General features: G+C 38.1%; 3 protein-coding genes across 4 annotated transcripts; all 3 read right to left on the reverse strand.

Moving 5' to 3' along the window:
• Nucleotides 1–627: 627 nt before the first annotated feature.
• On the reverse strand, nt 628–10532 carry LOC149047163 (tachykinin-like peptides receptor 86C). 2 transcript variants are annotated; one of them, XM_089205410.1, is made up of 2 exons: nt 9693–10532; nt 628–2314 (listed from the first exon to the last, which is right to left on the reverse strand). In XM_089205410.1, exon 2 carries the CDS (start codon nt 2311–2313, stop codon nt 1282–1284), a length of 1032 nt encoding a protein of 343 aa, XP_089061536.1. In that variant the 5' UTR covers nt 2314; nt 9693–10532; the 3' UTR covers nt 628–1281. The 2 variants fall into 2 exon arrangements, with proteins under 2 accessions (XP_089061536.1, XP_089061535.1); XM_089205409.1 differs by lacking the exon at nt 9693–10532 and adding an exon at nt 2418–2675.
• An 857-nt stretch (nt 10533–11389) lies between these two features.
• LOC149047164 (tachykinin-like peptides receptor 86C) lies at nt 11390–12761 on the reverse strand. Its single transcript, XM_089205411.1, has 2 exons — nt 12562–12761; nt 11390–12458 (listed from the first exon to the last, which is right to left on the reverse strand). The coding sequence occupies exon 2, from the start codon at nt 12455–12457 to the stop codon at nt 11471–11473; it is 987 nt and encodes a 328-aa protein (XP_089061537.1). The 5' UTR covers nt 12458; nt 12562–12761; the 3' UTR covers nt 11390–11470.
• Nucleotides 12762–18779: 6018 nt separating this feature from the next.
• On the reverse strand, nt 18780–20165 carry LOC149047165 (tachykinin-like peptides receptor 86C). The gene has a single exon (XM_089202584.1). The coding sequence runs from the start codon at nt 20163–20165 to the stop codon at nt 19128–19130; it is 1038 nt and encodes a 345-aa protein (XP_089058710.1). The 3' UTR covers nt 18780–19127.
• Between the last annotated feature and the right edge of the window lie 1737 nt (nt 20166–21902).

The following is a 21902-nucleotide window of genomic DNA, read 5'->3' on the forward strand; positions in this document are numbered from 1 at the left end:
GAATTCATTTACATGAGCAGGGTTGAAAAGTTTAGCAGAAAAGTGATGAGAAGTTTGGGAAACGGTAAATCTAAAGCATTCATGTGATACTTTCGACATCATTTCAAAATTGCGTCAATGAATATGAGATTGCGACAAAACGGTCTATTCACTTGAAGGCATGCTGCACAAGTGTTTGTTTAAAAGAGAAAAGCAACCAAAAAAAAAAAAAAAAAAAGAAAAAAAAAAAGGAAAAAAAGAAGACTACTCATTCACAGAGGTTAGAAACATTCACAGATCAAATATTGGGATGATTGGCTTCGTAACTACTTACTGTGGATCGACACCTCACCTAAAGAGAGGCTCAAAATAAGCGGGAGTCCCTCGAAGAAACAAAACACCATTGCCCCCTTGCTCGCACATTGGCTAAAAGGTAGCGGAATGACTGCCACACAGAAAAGCAGTCATTAGGGAACGGTGCCCTTGAGAAAATTTTCGTTCGAAAGCTGATGGATAGCGAAATCAACTTGCGAATTTAGTAATCTCAGTGATCACCAGTTAACTTTAGCGATATAAGATAAATTCAAGTCAGTAGTAGGAGGGATGATTACATGCTACATTTAGCAAAGATTAGCGTTCTTTGTCCTGTCGACGAAAGCCAAAGAGTTCTTTATTATACATTACTTGTTATTATTAAGAAATACATTGAGAAATTCCGATAATTTTTGACGGTATTGAATCTCTTCCAATGGAGGGTTGTGCGTCTCCATAAATCCGGCGGTATTGCCGGATGGCCAACTCTTGAGGAATCTTACAACTGACAGCTTAATTCAACGAAACATTATTTGCATCAGACGATTTTCTATCTTGGGTTCGACTGTTATCTCATTGTTCGCAGTTGTCAGCGGTATATTAGTTTGCTAAAAAAACAAAAGGTGCATACTTGTGGATTTCCTCTCTGGAAATATTTCGCGACTGAGTTTAATACATATGATCTTCTTCAAGCTCCTCATCTGATGCCTCCGACCAACTGTTAATCTTAGCAGTCGTAGGGACGCTTTTCACATGTAAACTTAGTCTGTAGCTTAGCTCACCCTAAACAGGTGTTTTGTAGTTTCGTGTTCCACAAATTTTAACTAAGTTATCGAGACTGTTAGGCAAATAGGCTTCGATTCCACTTTCGATTCGTTTCTCTTTCTTTGTCTTTCTTTCCACTCGTCAAGTAAGAATGAAATGTTTTTTTCACGAACCACACTCTTGACAAATATGTGAAAATGATCTTTCTTTATTGTGACAATCGTTTCAAACGACTGTTTCATAATATATTCTATGTTTCTCCGCTCTGGCTCTGACTGCGGCTTCGTTTTCTGTGTTACGTGTGTTGTTTTTAAGACCAAGTTTCTGAAACAGAACTTTTCTGTAGTTTTTGCTTTGAGCAGCGTAAAGAAGAGGGTTTATGAATGAGTTAGAAAATATCAAAAAACGAACGATTCTGTGTGCCAGGAACAACGGTTTAAAACTTTGCTCTAAATGACTAGGGGCGAGTGCGGTGACATATAAAAAGAAGACAGCAAATGGAAGGCAGAGTAAGCAAAATGCTAAAGCTAACGAGATGAGAAGCTTTAAGAGCCTTTTCATGTTCCGTTTGCTAGCGGGATCTTCATCCGGTTCACCTGCGCTTGACTTAAGTGCTGCGGAACTTGAAATATAGCAAAAGCAAAGAAAAATTGAAGGGAGCACAATTAGAGCGACAGAATGGCCAAGGATGTAAGCTTTGACGTTCCAAGTCTGGTTCTTAACTGTCCATGGACGCGTGCAGGGATACTGCCACGGCGTGTCTTCGTTATTGGGCTTCGTCCATAGCGTATCTGGAAAGCTTGAAAAAACAGCTGTGACCCAAATAACAAGAATAATAAACTTTACATTCTTTTTGGTCAGAGCCCAACGTTTGTTGAAAGGTTTGACAATACCAAGGTAGCGCTCCATTGCAATGGCACACAGAGTTAACACAGAGGCATCGAAAGAGACACAAACGATTGCATTTCCTGCAATAAACTTGCAAAAGATGTCATCCAGTGTCCCGGAACCCAATTGAAACTTGTGTAGTGCAAAGTCGTAGAAACCCGGACAAAATAACAACGTTAGAAAATCGGCTATAGCCAAGTTCATCAACAGATAGTTTGTTGCTGTGTGCATGGTTCGTGTTTTCCGTACAATGGTGATGATTATGCCATTTGCCGTGACGCCGAAGAACACGATGGAAGAGTACAATGTAGCAAAAACGACATCGTGAGTGGTGATAAGTGGAGAAGCGGTAATGTTGCTTCCGTTCATCCTGAAAATAAACTTGCGTTAGCTTTCTTTAATTAATCGAGACTCTTAACCAAATATTAAAAATTTCGTTCAGCATGCGTGTGTTTGAAATGTCTTTACTATACCTTGCGTTTAGTTCACAGCAAAACCGATCGTAGGCGGATCGAGTCTTAAACAATTCTTGCGGCAGCGTTTAAAACGAACCGTGGTAAGCAAGAGGTTGTAACAAAACAAGTGAGTCGGACAGTCCCTTGAACTTTTGAGTTAAAAAAATACAGAATAGCACGGAAATTACACTTTTAAATTGGTCTGGATTTCATTTATTTAATTTACATTTTTCAACATCCCATTGTCCTTAATTTCCCGCCGAAAATTGTGCAATAAATTTTGACGTATAAGGGTGTCAATGGGCCGGGGTAATGGCTTTGACGGCTAGTGGTTAAAAATTTGGCTAGTTCTACGGCTTACGGTTAATAGCTTGCTATTGTTATAAAAGGAAAATTTTTAGGGGTAAAACGGCTAACAGTTGACCCCGTTTAGACCCTTATGTTTATGAAAAGATACGCATAAATCAACTTAGCGCCGATCTCTCGATTTTCCCGGTGACTTGTGATTAAAGTTGTAAGGAATCACCTCAATAATTGACCAGTTCTTCATCTTCTTAGAGTGAATTCTTGTAAATACACCACTGGCTACTGAACAAGCGAGTTATTTTTCGGCGCAGACTTAAGTCGCTAGCCATGTTAGTTGAATAGCATTAATTTCGCTCAGATGATGCATATCGGCTTATACTGATCATGAAAATTAGGAAAATTCGATATATTTTTATCTCATTATGTTTCTCATACTGAAGACTTAGCGACTGATTCTTGAGTCATTTTTTGTATTTTGAAAAACTTTGGGATGTTCTAGTAGACTTTAATTCACTTTAACTCCCCCCTCTTCACAGAGTCACGTTATTCAGATCTCACCTGTCAAATGTCAGGTCTAAAGTGAATTGATAATTTCCTTCCCGCTTAGTTCAAAACTTTATATGTAATCAGAGAGTGATTTATTTGTGTCTCCTTTGTTAAAGCTTTTATTATTTCATTTCTTTATTGCGTGGCCATCTGCGCCTGATCCTTTTGGAAGCTGGGAATAATAAATCCTGTAAAAACATCGACGTAGGCATATGCTTCTGATTGGGTCATAATCTATTGTTTTCCGTGATGCGATCTTCGAAGAGGAAACTGCAAAAGCTTTTTGTTTGTTTAGACCGAATGTACGGAGTTTTGGCACCAATTCGCCAAACTGTAACAAACTGTAACATTTTCCCTGTTAATCGGATGACACGAAGATGATGTATTAACACTCATCTGTCACCAGTAGGATAACAGCCATTCTTATTGTTTGCTTTGCCTTGTTACAACAGCAAACTGATGATGGTGTGAAAATTGACTTGAATGTTTTTATATTTAACTGTCAAAAATTATTCGTAACTAACAACTAATGAGTAAGAGATAAGGTCCTATTCAAGTATCACACTTTGAAAATTCGTTTTTGTAAACCGGCATATTATCTATCGTTTAGAGGGGAATAATCTGGTGACATATTTTGACTCATTTACCCAGGTGTGTTGATAATTGTCAAAAATTCAAGTTAATAAATAAAATGGTAGGGAGCAAATGAAAATGGCGACTGTCACAAAGATGAGAAGGAGAGCTACTTGTTTCTTTGTCTTTCTCTCTGTTTCTGTGTCAGAAACAAAAAAGTTTGCAGATAAAATCCCCCGTGAATCCCTTTTTAGGCTGACGTTGGTAAAGCAGAGTCGTACACCCAAGGACAGAGAATGAAAGGCACGATATCAGCCTCGGCTAAATTTAAGAAGAGATAGTTTTTTGTTGTGTGCATTGAAGGGGTTCTTCGTGTTATGGTTATCACGATAGTATTACCGACAACGCCGAAAACAGCAACGAACGTGTATAAAGTAGCTAAAACAATGTCTGGTGCTGTAATGGTGCCACTATCTGTTGATCAAAGTTCTTTTGTGCTGTTACTTTTCATTTCTCTTGTCGTCTTCTTTCTCGTAAGTGACAGGTGTTTACCATAAAGAAGCTAATTTATCATAAGAATGGCATCTAAAATTTCTACATGACTGTTTAAAATTAATAAATAATTCCCTTCGTTTCATGAAAGTATTTTGGGAGCCTCGACTTAACGTTTGATTTTTAAGTGTCTTTTTCAAGAATTGATTGTGAAGTATGAGACTTACAATCGCATTTTTACGGGGGAGAAACTTGTAAAACAAATATCGTTTCGTCCCGCTCTGACAGGTACTGTTCTGAGGCCTCCAAATTTTCAGTAAAATTTTCTGTCACATTAAAAGATTTACAACGACATGCTGTCTTTAAAAAATACTGAAAATTTTCTACAATAACTTATTTTTGAGACGGCATTTATCAAATATCTCTCTCCATAATAATGAATGCGTGCTATTCAATTTCAGTTTCATGTGACAAAAATAGATTTTTAATTGCTTTCGTGGCTGTGTTGAACCGTTCATAAAAATGGCTGGTGATAGTTGGCAGAAGTTACACAATGAATACGTCTAATTTGTAAGAACACTTCCGTTGTCATGCTATTCAAATGTTTTAGCCATCTTTAAACACAAGAGTCCCTTAAGTGCGTTTCGAGCCAGTCGAAGGTTTTAATAAAACGCCTGGCGATAATCAGATACTGATCGCACAACGCAAATGCCGTTTAGTTCTCAAAAATGCCCAATTGTTGTGATATTCTAATCTTTTCCAAAAAAAAGAGTGTTTTAATTTCTTTTCGAGAGTTTTTGAACCATAACATCGACGCGGTCGGCGATAGCTGGTAAAAATCCATGTTTTAAATGCGAGTGTCGCGACCAAAGATCTGTGATGATGGTCGGAAGAATTATTCATATATCAGCTTGTCATATTTAGTGAGTCTGAGTCGAACGAAGAGCACCTGAATCTTATTTTGAATTCGAGTTGTTAGGGCAACAGTTTTACCTTTAAAGTTGTAATATGTCACCGAACTAGATGTCTGTTTCACCAAACGTTATTGTATCTCAAACTCACAGACGACTTTCTATATGTATTCAACTTAAGAAATTAGGAACCTTTTTAAGAGCACAAAGTAAATTTGCTTTTCTTTCATTGAAGAAAGTTTGAAGTTAATGATCAAGTCGCTTATGTAACTTGGCTATGTTTGATACTGGTATTACGACAAAGGACAGCATTGTCTGAGACTCTGCTCAATTATTTACGTTACAGAAATAGCAGCAGAAAGCGATCTTCACCAGCAGAGTTGACCGCGCGAGTGCGTTCAGCAAGATTAAGCACAAGCGTTTGTCAATGTTACAGTATATATGGGAAGATTATACTAAAGATGAAGTCCACCATAAGGTCGATGAGATATATGAGGAAATCGTATTCTGGGGAAGGAATTTATTCAAACTCCCGAGAAGAGCTGCGCGGGGAAAGAAATTTATCTCTGAAACAACAAAGTGGATCGAGTTTTGGAACTAAGATGCCATCGAGTTTAAAGATACTGCATTAAAAGTCCTCATAGTGATGCCTGCCTTACTTCTCCAGAAGCCAACATTCAAGTCAGAAGCAAAGGAACACTCCCAGTGTTTATTAAGGCATGGTATATGTTATGAATTCTTTCGTGAGGGTAGTGCGACTGAAGCCAAGTTGCTAACAAACCTCAAGGGTCTAAATGAAGAGCAGTTAGCCAAAACCTTTGCTAAGCTTGTGCTTGAAGGAAAGATAAATACTGCTAAGAAACTCTTGGATCAACAGAGTAATAGAGGTGTATTCCCTCCATCCCAAAGCACCATAAATGAGCTAAAACGGAAACATGTAGACGCAAGGAAAGTCGATCCATCACTGTTAATGGATGACCATCCGCCGTTTGTCGACCCTGTTATGTTTGAAACAGAATCTACCATTGCAAATGCAGCCCTAAAGACAAGGGGGTCTAGTGGGCCCTCTGGCTTAGATGCATATGGGTAGAGGAGAATCTTGGTGCTTGCCAATACCAGAGAAGAACTAAATAACACCATCCTACAGAAGCTCTGTGAGAAGATGAACCCAGAAAAACTGAGGGAAAACGACCTGGGAATGATGAAGGGTGCCTCGAGTTATTTTGCAATTATTTCAGTTAAAGTCAATGAAGTTGGACCTGAACCAAATGGGATTTTACGATGTGTTCAGCCTTAGTTACCGCTGCTCACCAAACATCTGAACATCTCCCATCTACATGTCCTTGTGGCAAGAGATTCGACGTTGATCATGCAATGTCGCGTATGAAAGGCGGATTTGTCCATAAGAGACATGACAAGGTGCGAGGTTTGTTTGCACCTCTTCTCAAAGATGTGTGTCATGATGTTTAAGTCAAGCCTAACAGGAGAAGTGTTAACCAGTAGCGCCAACTCCTCTGACAAAGCTCGTTTGGATGTAAGTGCGCGCAATTTTTTGGCAAAGGGGGCAAAGTGCCTTTTTTGAAGTCAGGGTTTTTAACCCTTTCACAAAGAGCCACTTAAACCAGAAACTTGAAACCACTCTCTCGAGCAATGAGAACGATAAAAAACTATACTACAACCAGCGAGTCATTGAAGTCGCGCATGACTCCTTCAGTCCTCTCCTGCAGAGAAACCGAGCGAATTCTTTCCGAACTAGCCCTGAAGCTATCTGACAAGAAGCAGATTGATTATAGCATTGCAAATCAATGGCTGAGAGAAAAACTATCTTTTAACTTGTTAAGATCAGCAGTGTTATGTGTAAAAGGTTCCAAAACAACCAAATTTTAGTTGAGCCCTGATTTTAGCATGGAAGCAATCGCAAATGTGATTGGAAAGATAGAGTAGACACGTGTTATTTGTAATTTTTTTTTCGTAAAGCACCGTGTAAAATATTTTTTACCCTTATGGGCTCTGGACATCTTTTTACAATAGATTTTTATAAATGAGTTTGTGATAACTTTTATCATGCCTTGTTTATTTTGATCTTTTATTGGATGATGGTTTTTCAATAAAGTTGACTTTCACGACGGCATTCAATAACAGACCAATGATGGCTTGTTTTCTCACTTAAAATAGAACAGATTCCTCTAACAGGTGTTGAAAAGTTTGTATCAACGCCACTAAACAAAATGAAGTTGGGAGTAGAACGACCCAACTTTGTCATAGAATCAATCATCACTTACTATAAGCCTAATCGGGTCTCGTAGTATAATACATTGTAGCAATGGTACCGGCTAATCGCTTTGTTCAAGAGCCTTATTCGTGAGAACTGATTGGTTACTTTTGTCGTTTTTTCATTGGCTATCGGACTCCTTAAGCGAGCTGCATGGTCTTGATTTCATTAAAACATTCGATTGCTAATCAGTTCTCATTGCACACTTTACTTATGGTTTTCCTTAGATTCTTTTTTTACACGCAGTAAACATTCGAGATTCCTGACAAGACTGAGAAAAGTCTTGGTTGTTGAAATACATTTTCGATTCGTTTTCTTTTCAAGGTGAGAAAACAGTATAAACATATTATGTATGCAGCATATTATCGAGTTTTCAAACATGGATTAACTTCAAGGAATTATCATCTTAGCAGAAACTCCTTCAGCATAATTGCGGTTTTGATAGTTTTATCCCTTCAATCTCACCACTAAGTCACCCGCTGTTATCTTGTTTAAGTATCAGCGAGTTTAAACATGTTTTATCTCGGCATTGTGAGGTATGCAATCTGAATGGTAGATGCATAAAATGAAATATGATCTCACTCATTGCTTTAAAAAATCAAGCCTGGAGAATTCTTTGTAATAAATCTCTTGCTCACGGCCTGGCAAAATATATTATTTTTAACGCTCATAAGATTGGAAGCAGAGGGAGAGACTAATGGCCAATTTTTTTTTCAGATTATCCGTCATCTCAATGTCATTGTTATGGCAAGTAAATTAATCTGGGATCGCTCAAATGACGCTATATTTGGCTTATGGAAACAAGGTAGTGAAATGCATGGAATATTCATATTTATTAATTAATTATTCACTTGAGGGTACGTGTAAGTGACGCTGTGAATCGGCAGGAGACTATACCCCATTACGCACTGAGGCCAAGTTCGGAGCCGGAGATTTTCATGTATGAAATAGATGAATGACGGAATACTTGACGCCTTTCGCCCGGCCATGTCGGCGCACAGTCTATCTAAGTCGAATTGCTTAGAGATGTTTCTCGCGCGAAAATGAACACTTATTTGTTTTGTTTATCTGTTTTCTTTTTGGGTAGACATGAATGGACAACACTCCAGAAATCATGAATGTTCTGATGACATGTACTGGAGCACTTTCTGCTTTACCTACTAATGTACCGAGCATACTCGGTGCCTGTAACTCTATTTATTATATACTCAACAAAATATCGCGTTTCTGATTGGTCAATGATGAATGCATAAATAGGTTATAGAGTGCAATAGAGGTTATAGAGTGCAATACGGAGAAGTTGCCATGGAAACACCGGGGAAGCGCCAAATTTGAACACCAAATTATAAAAAAATGGCTGACAGCCGGTTTGCTTTGTCAAACCAAAACATCGTTGAGCAACTTAAAGAAAATGCGAAAAACAAAAACACGTTGAAAGCTACACAGACCTGGTTAAATGTCTGGCAAACATGGGCGACTCAACGAAAAGTAAACCCAAAAATGGAAGAGTAGCGCGATGGAGTAATTTTGTCGAGAATATAATAAATAAAAAATCGTATGAAACTGCTCGTGCATTTCGTGATTTATGGTCACTCGTAATGTTTTGAAAGTTCTCAAATTGCACTCGCCTACGGCTCGTGCAATTTTGAGAACTTTCAAAACATCACTCGTGCCCATAAATCACGAAATGCACTCGCGTTCATACGATTTCCTATACTTAAAGCAGTCTTAGATTCAAATAATTCCTCAAGGACTTTTGTGCGAAGATTGAACCTACTATTTATATCACGCAGCCGGGATCGCCTGTTCCATTAAGATATTCGTGGCGCCTCTGAGTCCGTTTGCAACAGCGTGTCTTTTTTTTAAAAAAAAAAATTCAGAACATGTTTGACGATCATAAATCGAATGTTGCCTATGAATTTGCTTAAAGCGTACTTCGTGGATCGCACCAAAGAATTCATTTACATGAGCAGGGTTGAAAAATTTAGCAGAAAAGTGATAAGAAGTTTGGGAAACGGTAAATCTAAAGCATTCATGTGATACTTTCGACATCAATTCAAAATTGCGTCAATGAATATGAGATTACCACAAAACGGTCTATTCACTTGAAAGCATGTTGCACAAGTGTTAGTTTAGAAGAGAAAAGCAAAAAAAAAAAAAAAAAAAAAAAAGGAAAAAAAGAACACTACTCACAGGTTTCAATGTGGCAAGTTCAGCTTAGTTCATGACAGAAAAGTGACAAATCACCTTCTAACGTTTCGCACCAAGAAATCACTTTCTTCTTCAAGTCAAGTTTCCATTGTTTGATTTCGAAACTTTTGAAAATTGTTTTGGTTTCTCCTTTGCTGTGCCTTACGATTGGCTTTTGAACCCACCTATATACTTCATTTATATGTAAGATTCCACGAAAAACCAAATTTGAATTAAAACACATACAGATACGACAAACATCAGAACGACAAAGGAAAGAATAATAATAATAGTATTACAAAGTAGAAATAAAGGAAAAAGGAATAACAACCTTACGATATATTTCAGAAGTTTTAAGCATCGCAACTATGAAGCTGTTTTTATTTTTGAGCCTTATTACGGCGGCGGCGGTAAGAGTCAATTTGCATTTAAAAAACCGAATGAAAAACCAAACCCAAGGGCAAGTTCCTAATTTCCCAAGTTCAAAGCTGGTCTTGTGCATTTAATTGGAATTCTCATCAGTCAACTCTGATATTACCCTTATCTTAATGGGCCCATGTAATGACATGTTTTCAGTGGTTTCACGATACCTCTTCTAAATGTCTACTAATTCACAGAGGTTAGAAACATTCACAGATCAAGTATTAGGTTGATTGGCTTCGTAACTACTTACTGTGGATCGATACCTCACCTACAGAGAGGCTCAAACTAAGCGGGAGTCCCTCGAAGAAACAAAACACTATTGCCCCTTTGCTCGCACATTGGCTAAAAAGGTAGCGGAATGACTGCCACACAGAAAAGCGGTCATTAGGGAACGGTGCCCTTGAGAAAATTTCGTTCGAGAACTTATGGATAGCAAAATCAACTTGCGAATTTAGTAATCTCAGTGATCACCGGTTAACTTTAGTGATATAAGATGAGATAAATTCAAGTCAGTAGTAGGAGGGATGATCACATGCTACATTTAGCAAAGATTAGCGTTCTTTGTCCTGTCGACGAAAGCCAAAGAGTTCTTTATTATACATTACTTGTTATTATTAAAAAATACATTGAAAAATTCCGATAATTTTTGACGGTATGGAATCTCTTCCAATGGAGGGTTGTGCGTCTACATAAATCCGGCGGTATTGCCGGATGGCCAACTCTTTAGGAATCTTACAGCTGACAGCTTAATTCAACGAAACATTATTTGCATAGACGATTTTCTATCTTGGGTCCGACTGTAATCTCTTTGAACGTTTCTTTCCGTAATCTTCAAGAGTTTGAGAACACAGTGTTATATTTCTTGACAACTTAGAAAATCAATAATATTTAAAAAACATTGTTCGCAGTTGTCAGCGGTATATTCAGTTTACTAAAAAAACAAAAGGTGCATATTTGTGGATTTCCTCTCGGGAAATATTTCGCTATTGAGTTTAATACATATGATCTTCTTCACGCTCCTCACCTGATGCCTTCGACCGACTGTTAATCTTAGCAGCCGTAAGGACGCTTTTCACATGTAAACTTAGTCTGTAGCTTAGCTCACCCTAAACTGGTGTTTTGTAGTTTCGTGTTCCACAAATTTTAACTAAGTTATCGAGACTGTTAAGCAAATAGGCTTCGATTCCACTTTCGATTCGTTTCTCTTTCTTTGTGTTTCTTTCCATTCATCAAGTAGAAATGAAATGCTTTTTTCACGAACCACGATCTTGACAAATATGTCAAAATGATCTTTCTTTATTGTGACAATCGTTTTAGACGGCTGTTTCATAATATATTCTATGTTTCTCCGCTCTGGCTCAGACTGCGGCTTCGATTTCTGTGTTACGTGTGTTGTTTTTAAGGCGAAGTTTCTGAAATAAAACTTTTCTGTAGTTTTTGCTTTGAGCAGCGTAAAGAAAAGGGTTTACGAATGAGTTAGAAAATAACAAAAAACGAACGATTCTATGTGCCAGAGACAACGGTTTAAAACTTTGCTCTAAATGACTAGGGGCGAGTGCGGTGACATATAAAAAGAAGACAGCAAATGGAAGGCAGAGTAAGCAAAATGCCAAAGCTAACGAGATGAGAAGCTTTAAGAGCATTTTCATGTTCCGTTTGCTAGCGGGATCTTCATCCGGTTCACCTGCGTTTGACTTAAGTGCTGCGGAACTTGAAATATAGCAAAAGCAAAGAAAAATTGAAGGGAGCACAATTAGAGCGACAGAATGGCCAAGGATGTAAGCTTTGACGTTCCAAGTCTGGTTCTTAACTGTCCATGGACGCGTGCAGGGATACCGCCACGGCGTGTCTTTGTTATTGGGCTTCGTCCATAGCGTATCTGGAAAGCTTGAAAAAAAAGCTGTGACCCAAATAACAAGAATAATAAACTTTACATTCTTTTTCGTCAGAACCCAACGTTTGTTGAAAGGTTTGACAATACCAAGGTAGCGCTCCATTGCAATGGCACACAGAATTAACACAGAGGCATCGAAAGAGACACAAACGATTACATTTCCTGCAATAAACTTGCAAAAGATGTCACCCAGTGTCCCGGAGCCCAAATGAAACTTGTGTGGTGCAAAGTCGTAGAAACCCGGACAAAATAACAACGATAGAAAATCGGCTATAGCCAAGTTCATCAACAGATAGTTTGTTGTTGTGTGCACGGTTCGTGTTTTCCTTACAATGGTGATGATTATGCCATTTGCCGTGACGCCGAAGAACACGATGGAAGAGTACAACGTGGCAAAAACGACATCGTAAGTAGTGATAAGTGGAGAAGCGGTAATGTTGCTTCCGTTCATCCTGAAAATAAACTTGCGTTAGCTTCCTTTAACTAATCGTGACTCCTAACCAAATATTAAAAATTTCGTTCAGCATCCGTGTGTTTGAAATGTTTTTACTATACCTTGCGTTTAGTTCACAGCAGGGGTTCTTCGTGTTATGGTTATCGCGATAGTATTACCGGCAACGCCGAAAACAGCAACGAACGTGTATAAAGTAGCTAAAACAATGTCTGGTGCTGTAATGGTGCCACTATCTGTTGATCGAAGTTCATTTGTGCTGTTATCTTTCATTTCTCTTGTCGTTTTCTTTCTCGTAAGTGACAGGTGTTTACCATAAAGAAGCTAATTTATCATAAGAATGGCATCTGAACTTTCTACATGACTGTTTAAAATTAATAAATAATTCCCTTCGTTTCATGAAAGTATTTTGGGAGCCTCGACTTAACGTTTGATTTTTAAGTGTCTTTTTCAAGAATTGATTGTGAAGTATGAGACTTACAATCGCATTTTTACGGGGGAGAAACTTGTAAAACAAATATCGTTTCGTCCCGCTCTGACAGGTACTGTTCTGAGGCCTCCAAATTTTCAGTAAAATTTTCTGTCACATTAAAAGATTTACAACGACATGCTGTCTTTAAAAAATACTGAAAATTTTCTACAATAACTTATTTTTGAGACGGCATTTATCAAATATCTCTCTCCATAATAATGAATGCGTGCTATTCAATTTCAGTTTCATGTGACAAAAATAGATTTTTAATTGCTTTCGTGGCTGTGTTGAACCGTTCATAAAAATGGCTGGTGATAGTTGGCAGAAGTTAAACAATGAATACGTCTAATTTGTGAGAACACTTCCGTTGTCATGCTATTCAAATTTTTAGCCATCTTTAAACACAAGAGTCCCTTAAGTGCGTTTCGAGCCAGTCGAAGGTTTTAATAAAACGCCTGGAGATAATCAGATACTGATCGCACAACGCAAATGCAATTGTTGTGATATTCTAATCTTTTCCAAAAAAAGAGTTTTTTAATTTCTTTTCGAGATTTTTTGAACCATAACATCGACACGGTCGACGATAGCTGTTAAAAATCCATGTTTTAAATGCGAGTGTCGCGACCAAAGATCTGTGATGATGGTCGGAAGAATTATTCATATATCAGCTTGTCATATTTAGTGAGCCTGAGTCGAACGAAGAGCACCTGAATCTTATTTTGAATTCGAGTTGTTAGGGCAACAGTTTTACCTTTAAAGTCGTAATATGTCACCGACCTAGATGTCTGTTTCACCAAACGTTATTGTATCTCAAACTCACAGACGACTTTCTATATGTATTCAACTTAAGAAATTAGGAACCTTTTTAAGAGCGCAAAGTAAATTTTCTTTTCTTTCATTGAAGAAAGTTTGAAGTTAATGATCAAGTCGCTTATGTAACTTGGCTATGTTTGATACTGGTATTACGACAAAGGACAGCATTGTCTGGGACTCTGTTTAACTATTTACGTTACAAAAATAGCTGCAGAAAGCGATCTTTACCAGCAGAGTTGACCGCGCGAGTGCAGACTGTTCAGCAAGATTAAGCACAAGCGTTTGTCAATGTTACAATAGGAAATATGGGAAGATTATACTAAAGATGAAGTCCACCATAAGGTCGATGAGATATATGAGAAAATCGTATTCTGGAGAAGGAATTTATTCGAACTCCCGGGAAGAGCTGCGCGGGGAAAGAAATTTATCTCTGAAACAACAAAGTGGATCGAGTTTTGGAACTAAGATGCCATCGAGTTTAAAGATACTGCATTAAAAGTCCTCATAGTGATGCCTGCCTTACTTCTCCAGAAGCCAACATTCAAGTCAGAAGCAAAGGAACACTCCCAGTGTTTGTTAAGGCATTTGACATAATAAGAACTTGGTATATGTTATGAATTCTTTCGTGAGGGTAGTGCGACTGAAGCCAAATTGCTAACAAACCTCAAGGGTCTAAATGAAGAGCAGTTAGCCAAAACCTTTGCTAAGGTTGTGCTTGAAGGAAAGATGAATACTGCTAAGAAACTCTTGGATCAACAGAGTAATTGGGGTGTATTCCCTCCATCCCAAAGCACTATAAATGAGCTAAATGGAAACACCCAGACGCAAGGGAAGCCGATCCATCACTGTTAATGGATGACCATCCGCCGTTTGTCGACCCTGTTATGTTTGAAACAGAATGTACCATTGCAAATGCAGCCCTAAAGACAAGGGGGTCTATTGGGCCTTCTGGCTTAGATGCATATGGGTAGAGGAGAATCTTGGTGCTTGCCAATACCAGAGAAGAACTAAATAACACCATCCTACAGAAGCTCTGTGAGAAGATGAACCCAGAAAAACTGAGGGAAAACGACCTGGGAATGATGAAGGGTGCCTCGAGTTATTTTGCAATTATTTCAGTTAAAGTCAATGAAGTTGGACCTGAACCAAATGGGATTTTACGATGTGTTCAGCCTTAGTTACCGCTGCTCATCAAACATCTGAACATCTCCCATCTACATGTCCTTGTGGCAAGAGATTCGACGTTGATTATGCAATGTCGCGTATGAAAGGCGGATTTGTCCATAAGAGACATGACAAGGTGCGAGGTTTGTTTGCACCTCTTCTCAAAGATGTATGTCATGATGTTTAAGTTAAGCCCCACCTTCAGACCCTGACAGGAGAAGTGTTAACCAGTAGCGCCAACTCCTCTGACAAAGTTCGTTTGGATGTAAGTGCGCGCAATTTTTTGGCAAAGGGGGCAACATGTCTTTTTTGAAGTCAGGGCTTTTAACCCTTTCACAAAGAGGCACTTAAACCAGAAACTTGACACCACTCTCTCGAGCAATGAGAACGATAAAAAAACTATACTACAACCAGCGAGTCACTGAAGTCGCGTATGACTCCTTCAGTCCTCTCCTGCAGAGAAACCGAGCGAATTCTCTCCGAACTAGCCCTGAAGCTATCTGACAAGAAGCAGATTGATTATAGCATTGCAAATCAATGGCTGAGAGAAAAACTATCTTTTAACTTGTTAAGATCAGCAGTGTTATGTGTAAAGGTTCCAAAACAACCAAATTTTAGTTGAGCCCTGATTTTAGCAGGGAAGCAATCGCAAATGTGATTGGAAAGTAGACACGTGTTATTTGTAATTTTTTTTTCGTAAAGCACCGTGTAAAACATTTTTTACCCTTGAAGGCTCTGTACATCTTTTCACAATAGATTTTTATAAATGAATTTGTGATAACTTTTATCATGCCTTGTATATTTTGATCTTTTATTGAATGATGTGTTTTCAATAAAGTTGACTTTCACGACGGCATTCAACAACAGACCAATGATGGCTTGTTTTGTCACTTAAAAGAGAACAGATTCCTCTAACAGGTGTTGAAAAGTTTGTACCAACGCCACTGAGCAAAATTAATTTGGGAGTAGAACGACCCAATTTTTTTTTTTTAATTTTCCGTCATCTCAATGTCATTGTTATGGCAAGTAAATTAATCTGGGATGGCTCAAATGACGCTTTATTTGGCTTGTGGAAACAAGGTAGTGAAATGCACGGAATATTCATATTTATTATATACTCAACAAAATATCGCGTTTCTGATTGGTCAATGATGAATGCATAAATAGGTTATAGAGTGCAATAGAGGTTATAGAGTGCAATACGGAGAAGTTGCCATGGAAACACCGGGGAAGCGCCAAATTTGAACACCAAATTATAAACAAAAATGGCTGACAGCCGGTTTGCTTTGTCAAACCAAAACATCGTTGAGCAACTTAAAGAAAATGCGAAAAACAAAAACACGTTGAAAGCTACACAGACCTGGTTAAATGTCTGGCAAACATGGGCGACTCGACGAAAAGTAAACCCAAAAATGGAAGAATACGAGCACGAACAACTCGATAAAATGTTGGAGTAATTTTGTCGAGAATTTAATAAATAAAAAATCGTATGAACCTGCTCGTGCATTTCGTGATTTATGGTCACTCGTGATGTTTTGAAAGTTCTCAAATTGCACTCGCCTACGGCTCGTGCAATTTTGAGAACTTTCAAAACATCACTCGTGCCCATAAATCACGAAATGCACTCGCGTTCATACGATTTCCTATACTTATTAATTAATTATTCATTTGAGGGTACGTGTAAGTGACGCTGTGAATCGGCAGGAGACTATTCCCCATTACGCACTAAGGCCAAGTTCGGAGTCGGAGATTTTCATATATGAAATAGATGAATGACAGAATACTTGACGCCTTTCGCCCGGCGATGTCGGCGCACAGTCTGTCTAAGTCGAAGTACTTAAAGATGTTTCTCGCGCGAAAATGAACACTAATTTGGTTTTTTTTCTGTTTTCTTTTTGGGTAGACTTGAATGGACAACACTCCAGAAATCATGAATGTTCTGATGACATATGTTGGAGCACTTTCTGTTTTACGTACTAATGTACCGGCATACTCGGCGCCTGTAATTCCATTAAAAGCAGTCTTAGTTTCAAATAATTCTTCAACGACTTTTGTGCGAAGATTGAACCTACTATTTATATCAGGTAGCCGGGATCACCTGTCCCATTAAGATATTCGTGGCGCCTCTGAGTCCTTTTGCAACAGTGTCTCTTTTTTTATTGAAAAAAAATTTAAGAAGATGTTTGACGATCATAAATCGAATGTTGCCTATGAATTTGCTTAAAGCGTACTTCGTGGACCGCACCAAAGAATTCATTTACATGAGCAGGGTAAAAAAGTTTAGCAGAAAAGTGATAAGAAGTTTGGGAAACGGTAAATCTAAAGCATTCATGTGATACTTTCGACATCATTTCAAAATTGCGTCAATGAATATGAGATTGCGACAAAACGGTCTATTCACTTGAAGGCATGCTGCACAAGTGTTTGTTTAAAAGAGAAAAGCAACCAAAAAAAAAAAAATAGAAAAAAAAAAGGAAAAAAAGAAGACTACTCACAGGTTCCAATGTGGCAAGTTCAGCTTAGTTCATGACAGAAAAGTGACAAATCATCTTCTAATGCTTCGCACCAAGAAATCACTTTGTTCTTCAAGTCAAGTTTCCATTGTTTGATTTCGAAAATATTGAAAATTGTTTTGGTTTCTCCTTTGCTGTGCCTTACCGATTGACTTTTGAACCCAACTATATACTTCATTTATATGAAAGATTCCACGAAAAACCAAATTTGAATTAAAACACATACAGATACGACAAACATCAGAACGACAAAGGAAAGAATAATAGTATTAAAAAGTAGAAATAAAGGCAAAAGGAATAACAACCTTACGATATATTTCAGAAGTTTTTTAAGCATCGCAACTATGAAGCTGTTTTTATTTTTCAGCCTTATTACCCAAGGCGGTAAGAGTCAATTTGCATTTAAAAAACCAAATGAAAAACCAAACCCAAGGACAAGTTCCTAATTTCCCAAGTTCAAAGCTGGTCTCGTGCATTTAATTTGAATTCTCATCAGTCACCTCTGATATTACCCTTATCTTAATGGGCCCATGTAATGACATGTTTTCAGTGGTTTCATGATACCTACTCTACATGTCTACTAATTCACAGAGGTTAGAAACATTTACAGATCAAATATTAGGATGATTGGCTTCGTAACTACTTACTGTGGATCGATACCTCACCTACAGAGAGGCTCAAACTAAGCGGGAGTCCCTCGAAGAAACAAAACACCATTACCCCTTTGCTCGCACATTGGCTAAAAGGTAGCGGAATGACTACCACACAGAAAAGCGGTCATTAGGGAACGGTGCCCTTGAGAAAATTTCGTTAGAAAGCTTATGGATAGCAAAATCAACTTGCGAATTTAGTAATCTCAGTGATCACCGGTCAACTTTAGTGATATAAGATGAGATAAATTCAAGTCAGTAGTAGGAGGGATGATCACATGCTACACTTAGCAAAGATTAGCATTCTTTGACCTGTCGACGAAAGCCAAAGAGTTCTTTATTGTACATTACTTGTTATTATTAAGAAATACATTGAAAAATTCCGATAATTTTTGACGGTATTGAATCTCTTCTAATGGACGGTTATGCGTCTCCATAAATCCGGCGGTATTGCCGGATGGCCAACTCTTAAGGAATCTTACAACTGACAGCTTAATTCAACGAAACATTATTTGCATAGACGATTTTCTATCTTGGGTTCAACTGTAATCTCTTTGAATGTTTCTGTCCATAATCTTCAAGGGCTTGAGAACACAGTGTTCTATTTCTTGACAACTTAGAAAATCAATAATATTTAATAACATTGTTCGCAGTTGTCCGTGGTATATTCAGTTTGCTAAAAAACCAAAAGGTGCATACTTGTGGATTTCCTCTCGGGAAATATTTCGCGACTGAGTTTAATACATATGATCTTCTTCACGCTCCTCACCTGATGCCTCCGACCGACTGTTAATCTTAGCAGCTGTAAGGACGCTTTTCACATGTAAACTTAGTCTGTAGCTTAGCTCACCCTAAACAGGTGTTTTGTAGTTTCGTGTTCCACAAATTTTAACTAAGTTATCGAGACTGTTAAGCAAATAGGCTTCGATTCCACTTTCGATTCGTTTCTCTTTCTTTGTGTTTCTTTCCATTCATCAAGTAGGAATGAAATGTTTTTTTCATGAACCACGATCTTGACAAATATGTCAAAATGATCTTTCTTTATCGTGACAATCGTTTTAAACGGCTGTTTCATAATATATTCTATGTTTCTCCGCTCTGGCTCTGACTGCGGCTTCGTTTTCTATGTTACGTGTGCTGTTTTTGAGGCCAAGTTTCTGAAACAGAACTTTTCTGTAGTTTTTGCTTTGAGCAGCGTAAAGAAGAGGGTTTATGAATGAGTTAGAAAATATCAAAAAGCGAACGATTCTATGTGCCAGAAACAACGGTTTAAAACTTTGCTCTAAATGACTAGGGGCGAGTGCGGTGACATATAAAAAGAAGACAGCAAATGGAAGGCAGAGTAAGCAAAATGCCAAAGCTAACGAGATTAGAAGCTTTAAGAGCCTTTTCATGTTCCGTTTGCTAGCGGGATCTTCATCCGGTTCACCTGCGCTTGACTTAAGTGCTGCGGAACTTGAAATATAGCAAAAGCAAAGAAAAATTGAAGGGAGCACAATTAGAGCGACAGAATGGCCAAGGATGTAAGCTTTGACGTTCCAAGTCTGGTTCTTAACTGTCCATGGACGCTTGCAGGGATACCGCCATGGCGACAATATGTCATCGTTATTGTGCTTCGTCCATAGCGTATCTGGAAAGCTTGAAAAAACAGCTGCGACCCAAATAACAAGAATAATAAACTTTACATTCTTTTTGGTCAGAGCCCAACGTTTGTTGAAAGGTTTGACAATACCAAGGTAGCGCTCCATTGCAATGGCACACAGAGTTAACACAGAGGCATCGAAAGAGACACAAACGATTGCATTTCCTGCAATAAACTTGCAAAAGATGTCATCCAGTGTCCCGGAACCCAATTGAAACTTGTGTAGTGCAAAGTCGTAGAAACCCGGACAAAATAACAACGTTAGAAAATCGGCTATAGCCAAGTTCATCAACAGATAGTTTGTTGTTGTGTGCATGGTTCGTGTTTTCCGTACAATGGTGATGATTATGCCATTTGCCGTGACGCCGAAGAACACGATGGAAGAGTACAACGTGGCAAAAACGACATCATGAGTGGTGATAAGTGGAGAAGCGGTAATGTTGTTTCCGTTCATCCTGAAAATAAACTTGCGTTAGCTTTCTTTAATTAATCGTGACTCCTAACCAAATATTAAAAATTTCGTTCAGCATGCGTGTGTTTGAAATGTCTTTACTATACCTTGCGTTTAGTTCACAGCAAAACCGATCGTAGCCGATCGAGTCTTAAACAATTCTTGCGGCAGCGTTTAAAACGAACCGTGGTAAGCAAGAGGTTGTAACAAAACAAGTGAGTCAAACAGTCCCTCGAACTTTTGAGTTAAAAAAATACAGAATGGCACGGAAATTACACTTTCAAATTGGTCAGGATTTCATTTATTTGATTTACATTTTCAACATCCCATTGTCCTTAATTTCCCGCCGAAAATTGTGCAATAAATTTTGACGTATAAGGGTGCCAATGGGCCAGGGTAATGGCTTTGACGGGTAGCGGTTAAAAATTTGGCTAGTTCCACGGCTTACGGTTAATTGCTTTCTATTGTTATAAAAGGAAAATTTTTAGGGGTAAAACGGCTAACAGTTGACCCCATTGAGACCCTTATGTTTATGAAAAGATGCGCATAAATCATCTTAGCGCCGTTCTCTTTTTTCCCGGTGATTTGTGATTAAAGTTGTAAAGGGTTACCTCAATAATTGACCAGTTCTTCATCTTCTTAGAGTGAATTTTAGTAAATATGCCACTGGCTACTGAACAAGCGAGTTATTTTTCGGCACGCAAGTCGCTAGCCATGTTAGTTGAATAGCATTAATTTCGCTCAGATGGTGCATATCGGCTTATACTGATCATGAGAATTAGGAAAATTCGATATATTTTTACCACATCATGTTTCTCATACTGAAGACTTAGCGACTGATTCTTGAGTCATTTTTTGTATTTTGAAAAACTTTGGGATGTTCTAGTAGACTTTAATTCACTTTAACTCCCCCTTCTTCACAGAGTCACGTTATTCAGATCTCACCTGTCAAATGTCAGGTCTAAAGTGAATTGATAATTTCCTTCCCGCTTAGTTCAAAACTTTAAATGTAATGAGAGAGTGTTTTATTTGTGTCTCCTCTCTAAAAGCTTTTATTATTTCATTTCTTTATTGCGTGGCCATCTGCGCCTGATCCTTGTGGAAGCTGGGAATAATAAATCCTTTAAAAACATCGACGTAGGCATATGCTTCTGATTGGGTCATAATCTATTGTTTTCCGTGATGCGATCTTCGAAGAGGAAACTGCAAAAGCTTTTTGTTTGTTTAGACCGAATGTACGGAGTTTTGGCACCATTTCGCCAAACTGTAACAAACTGTAACATTTTCCCTGTTAATCGGATGACACGAAGATGATGTATTAACACTCATCTGTCGCCAGTAGGATAACAGCCATTCTTACTGTTTGCTTTGCCTTGTTACAACAGCAAACTGATGATGGTGTGAAAATTGACTTGAATGTTTTTATATTTAGCTGTCAAAAATTATTCGTAACTAACAACTAATGAGTAAGAGATAAGGTCCTATTCAAGTATCACACTTTGAAAATTCGTTTTTGTAAACCGGCATATTATCTATCGTTTAGAGGGGAATAATCTGGTGACATATTTTGACTCATTTACCCAGGTGTGTCGATAATTGTCAAAAATTCAAGTTAATAAATAAAATGGTAGGGAGCAAATGAAAATGGCGACTGTCACTAAGATGAGAAGGAGAGCTACTTGTTTCTTTGTCTTTCTCTCTGTTTCTGTGTCAGAAACAAAAAAGTTTGCAGATAAAATC

This window comes from Pocillopora damicornis, chromosome 4 (assembly GCF_964200805.1).
Source record: "Pocillopora damicornis chromosome 4, jaPocDami1.2, whole genome shotgun sequence".
Taxonomy (NCBI): Eukaryota; Metazoa; Cnidaria; class Anthozoa; order Scleractinia; family Pocilloporidae; genus Pocillopora; species Pocillopora damicornis.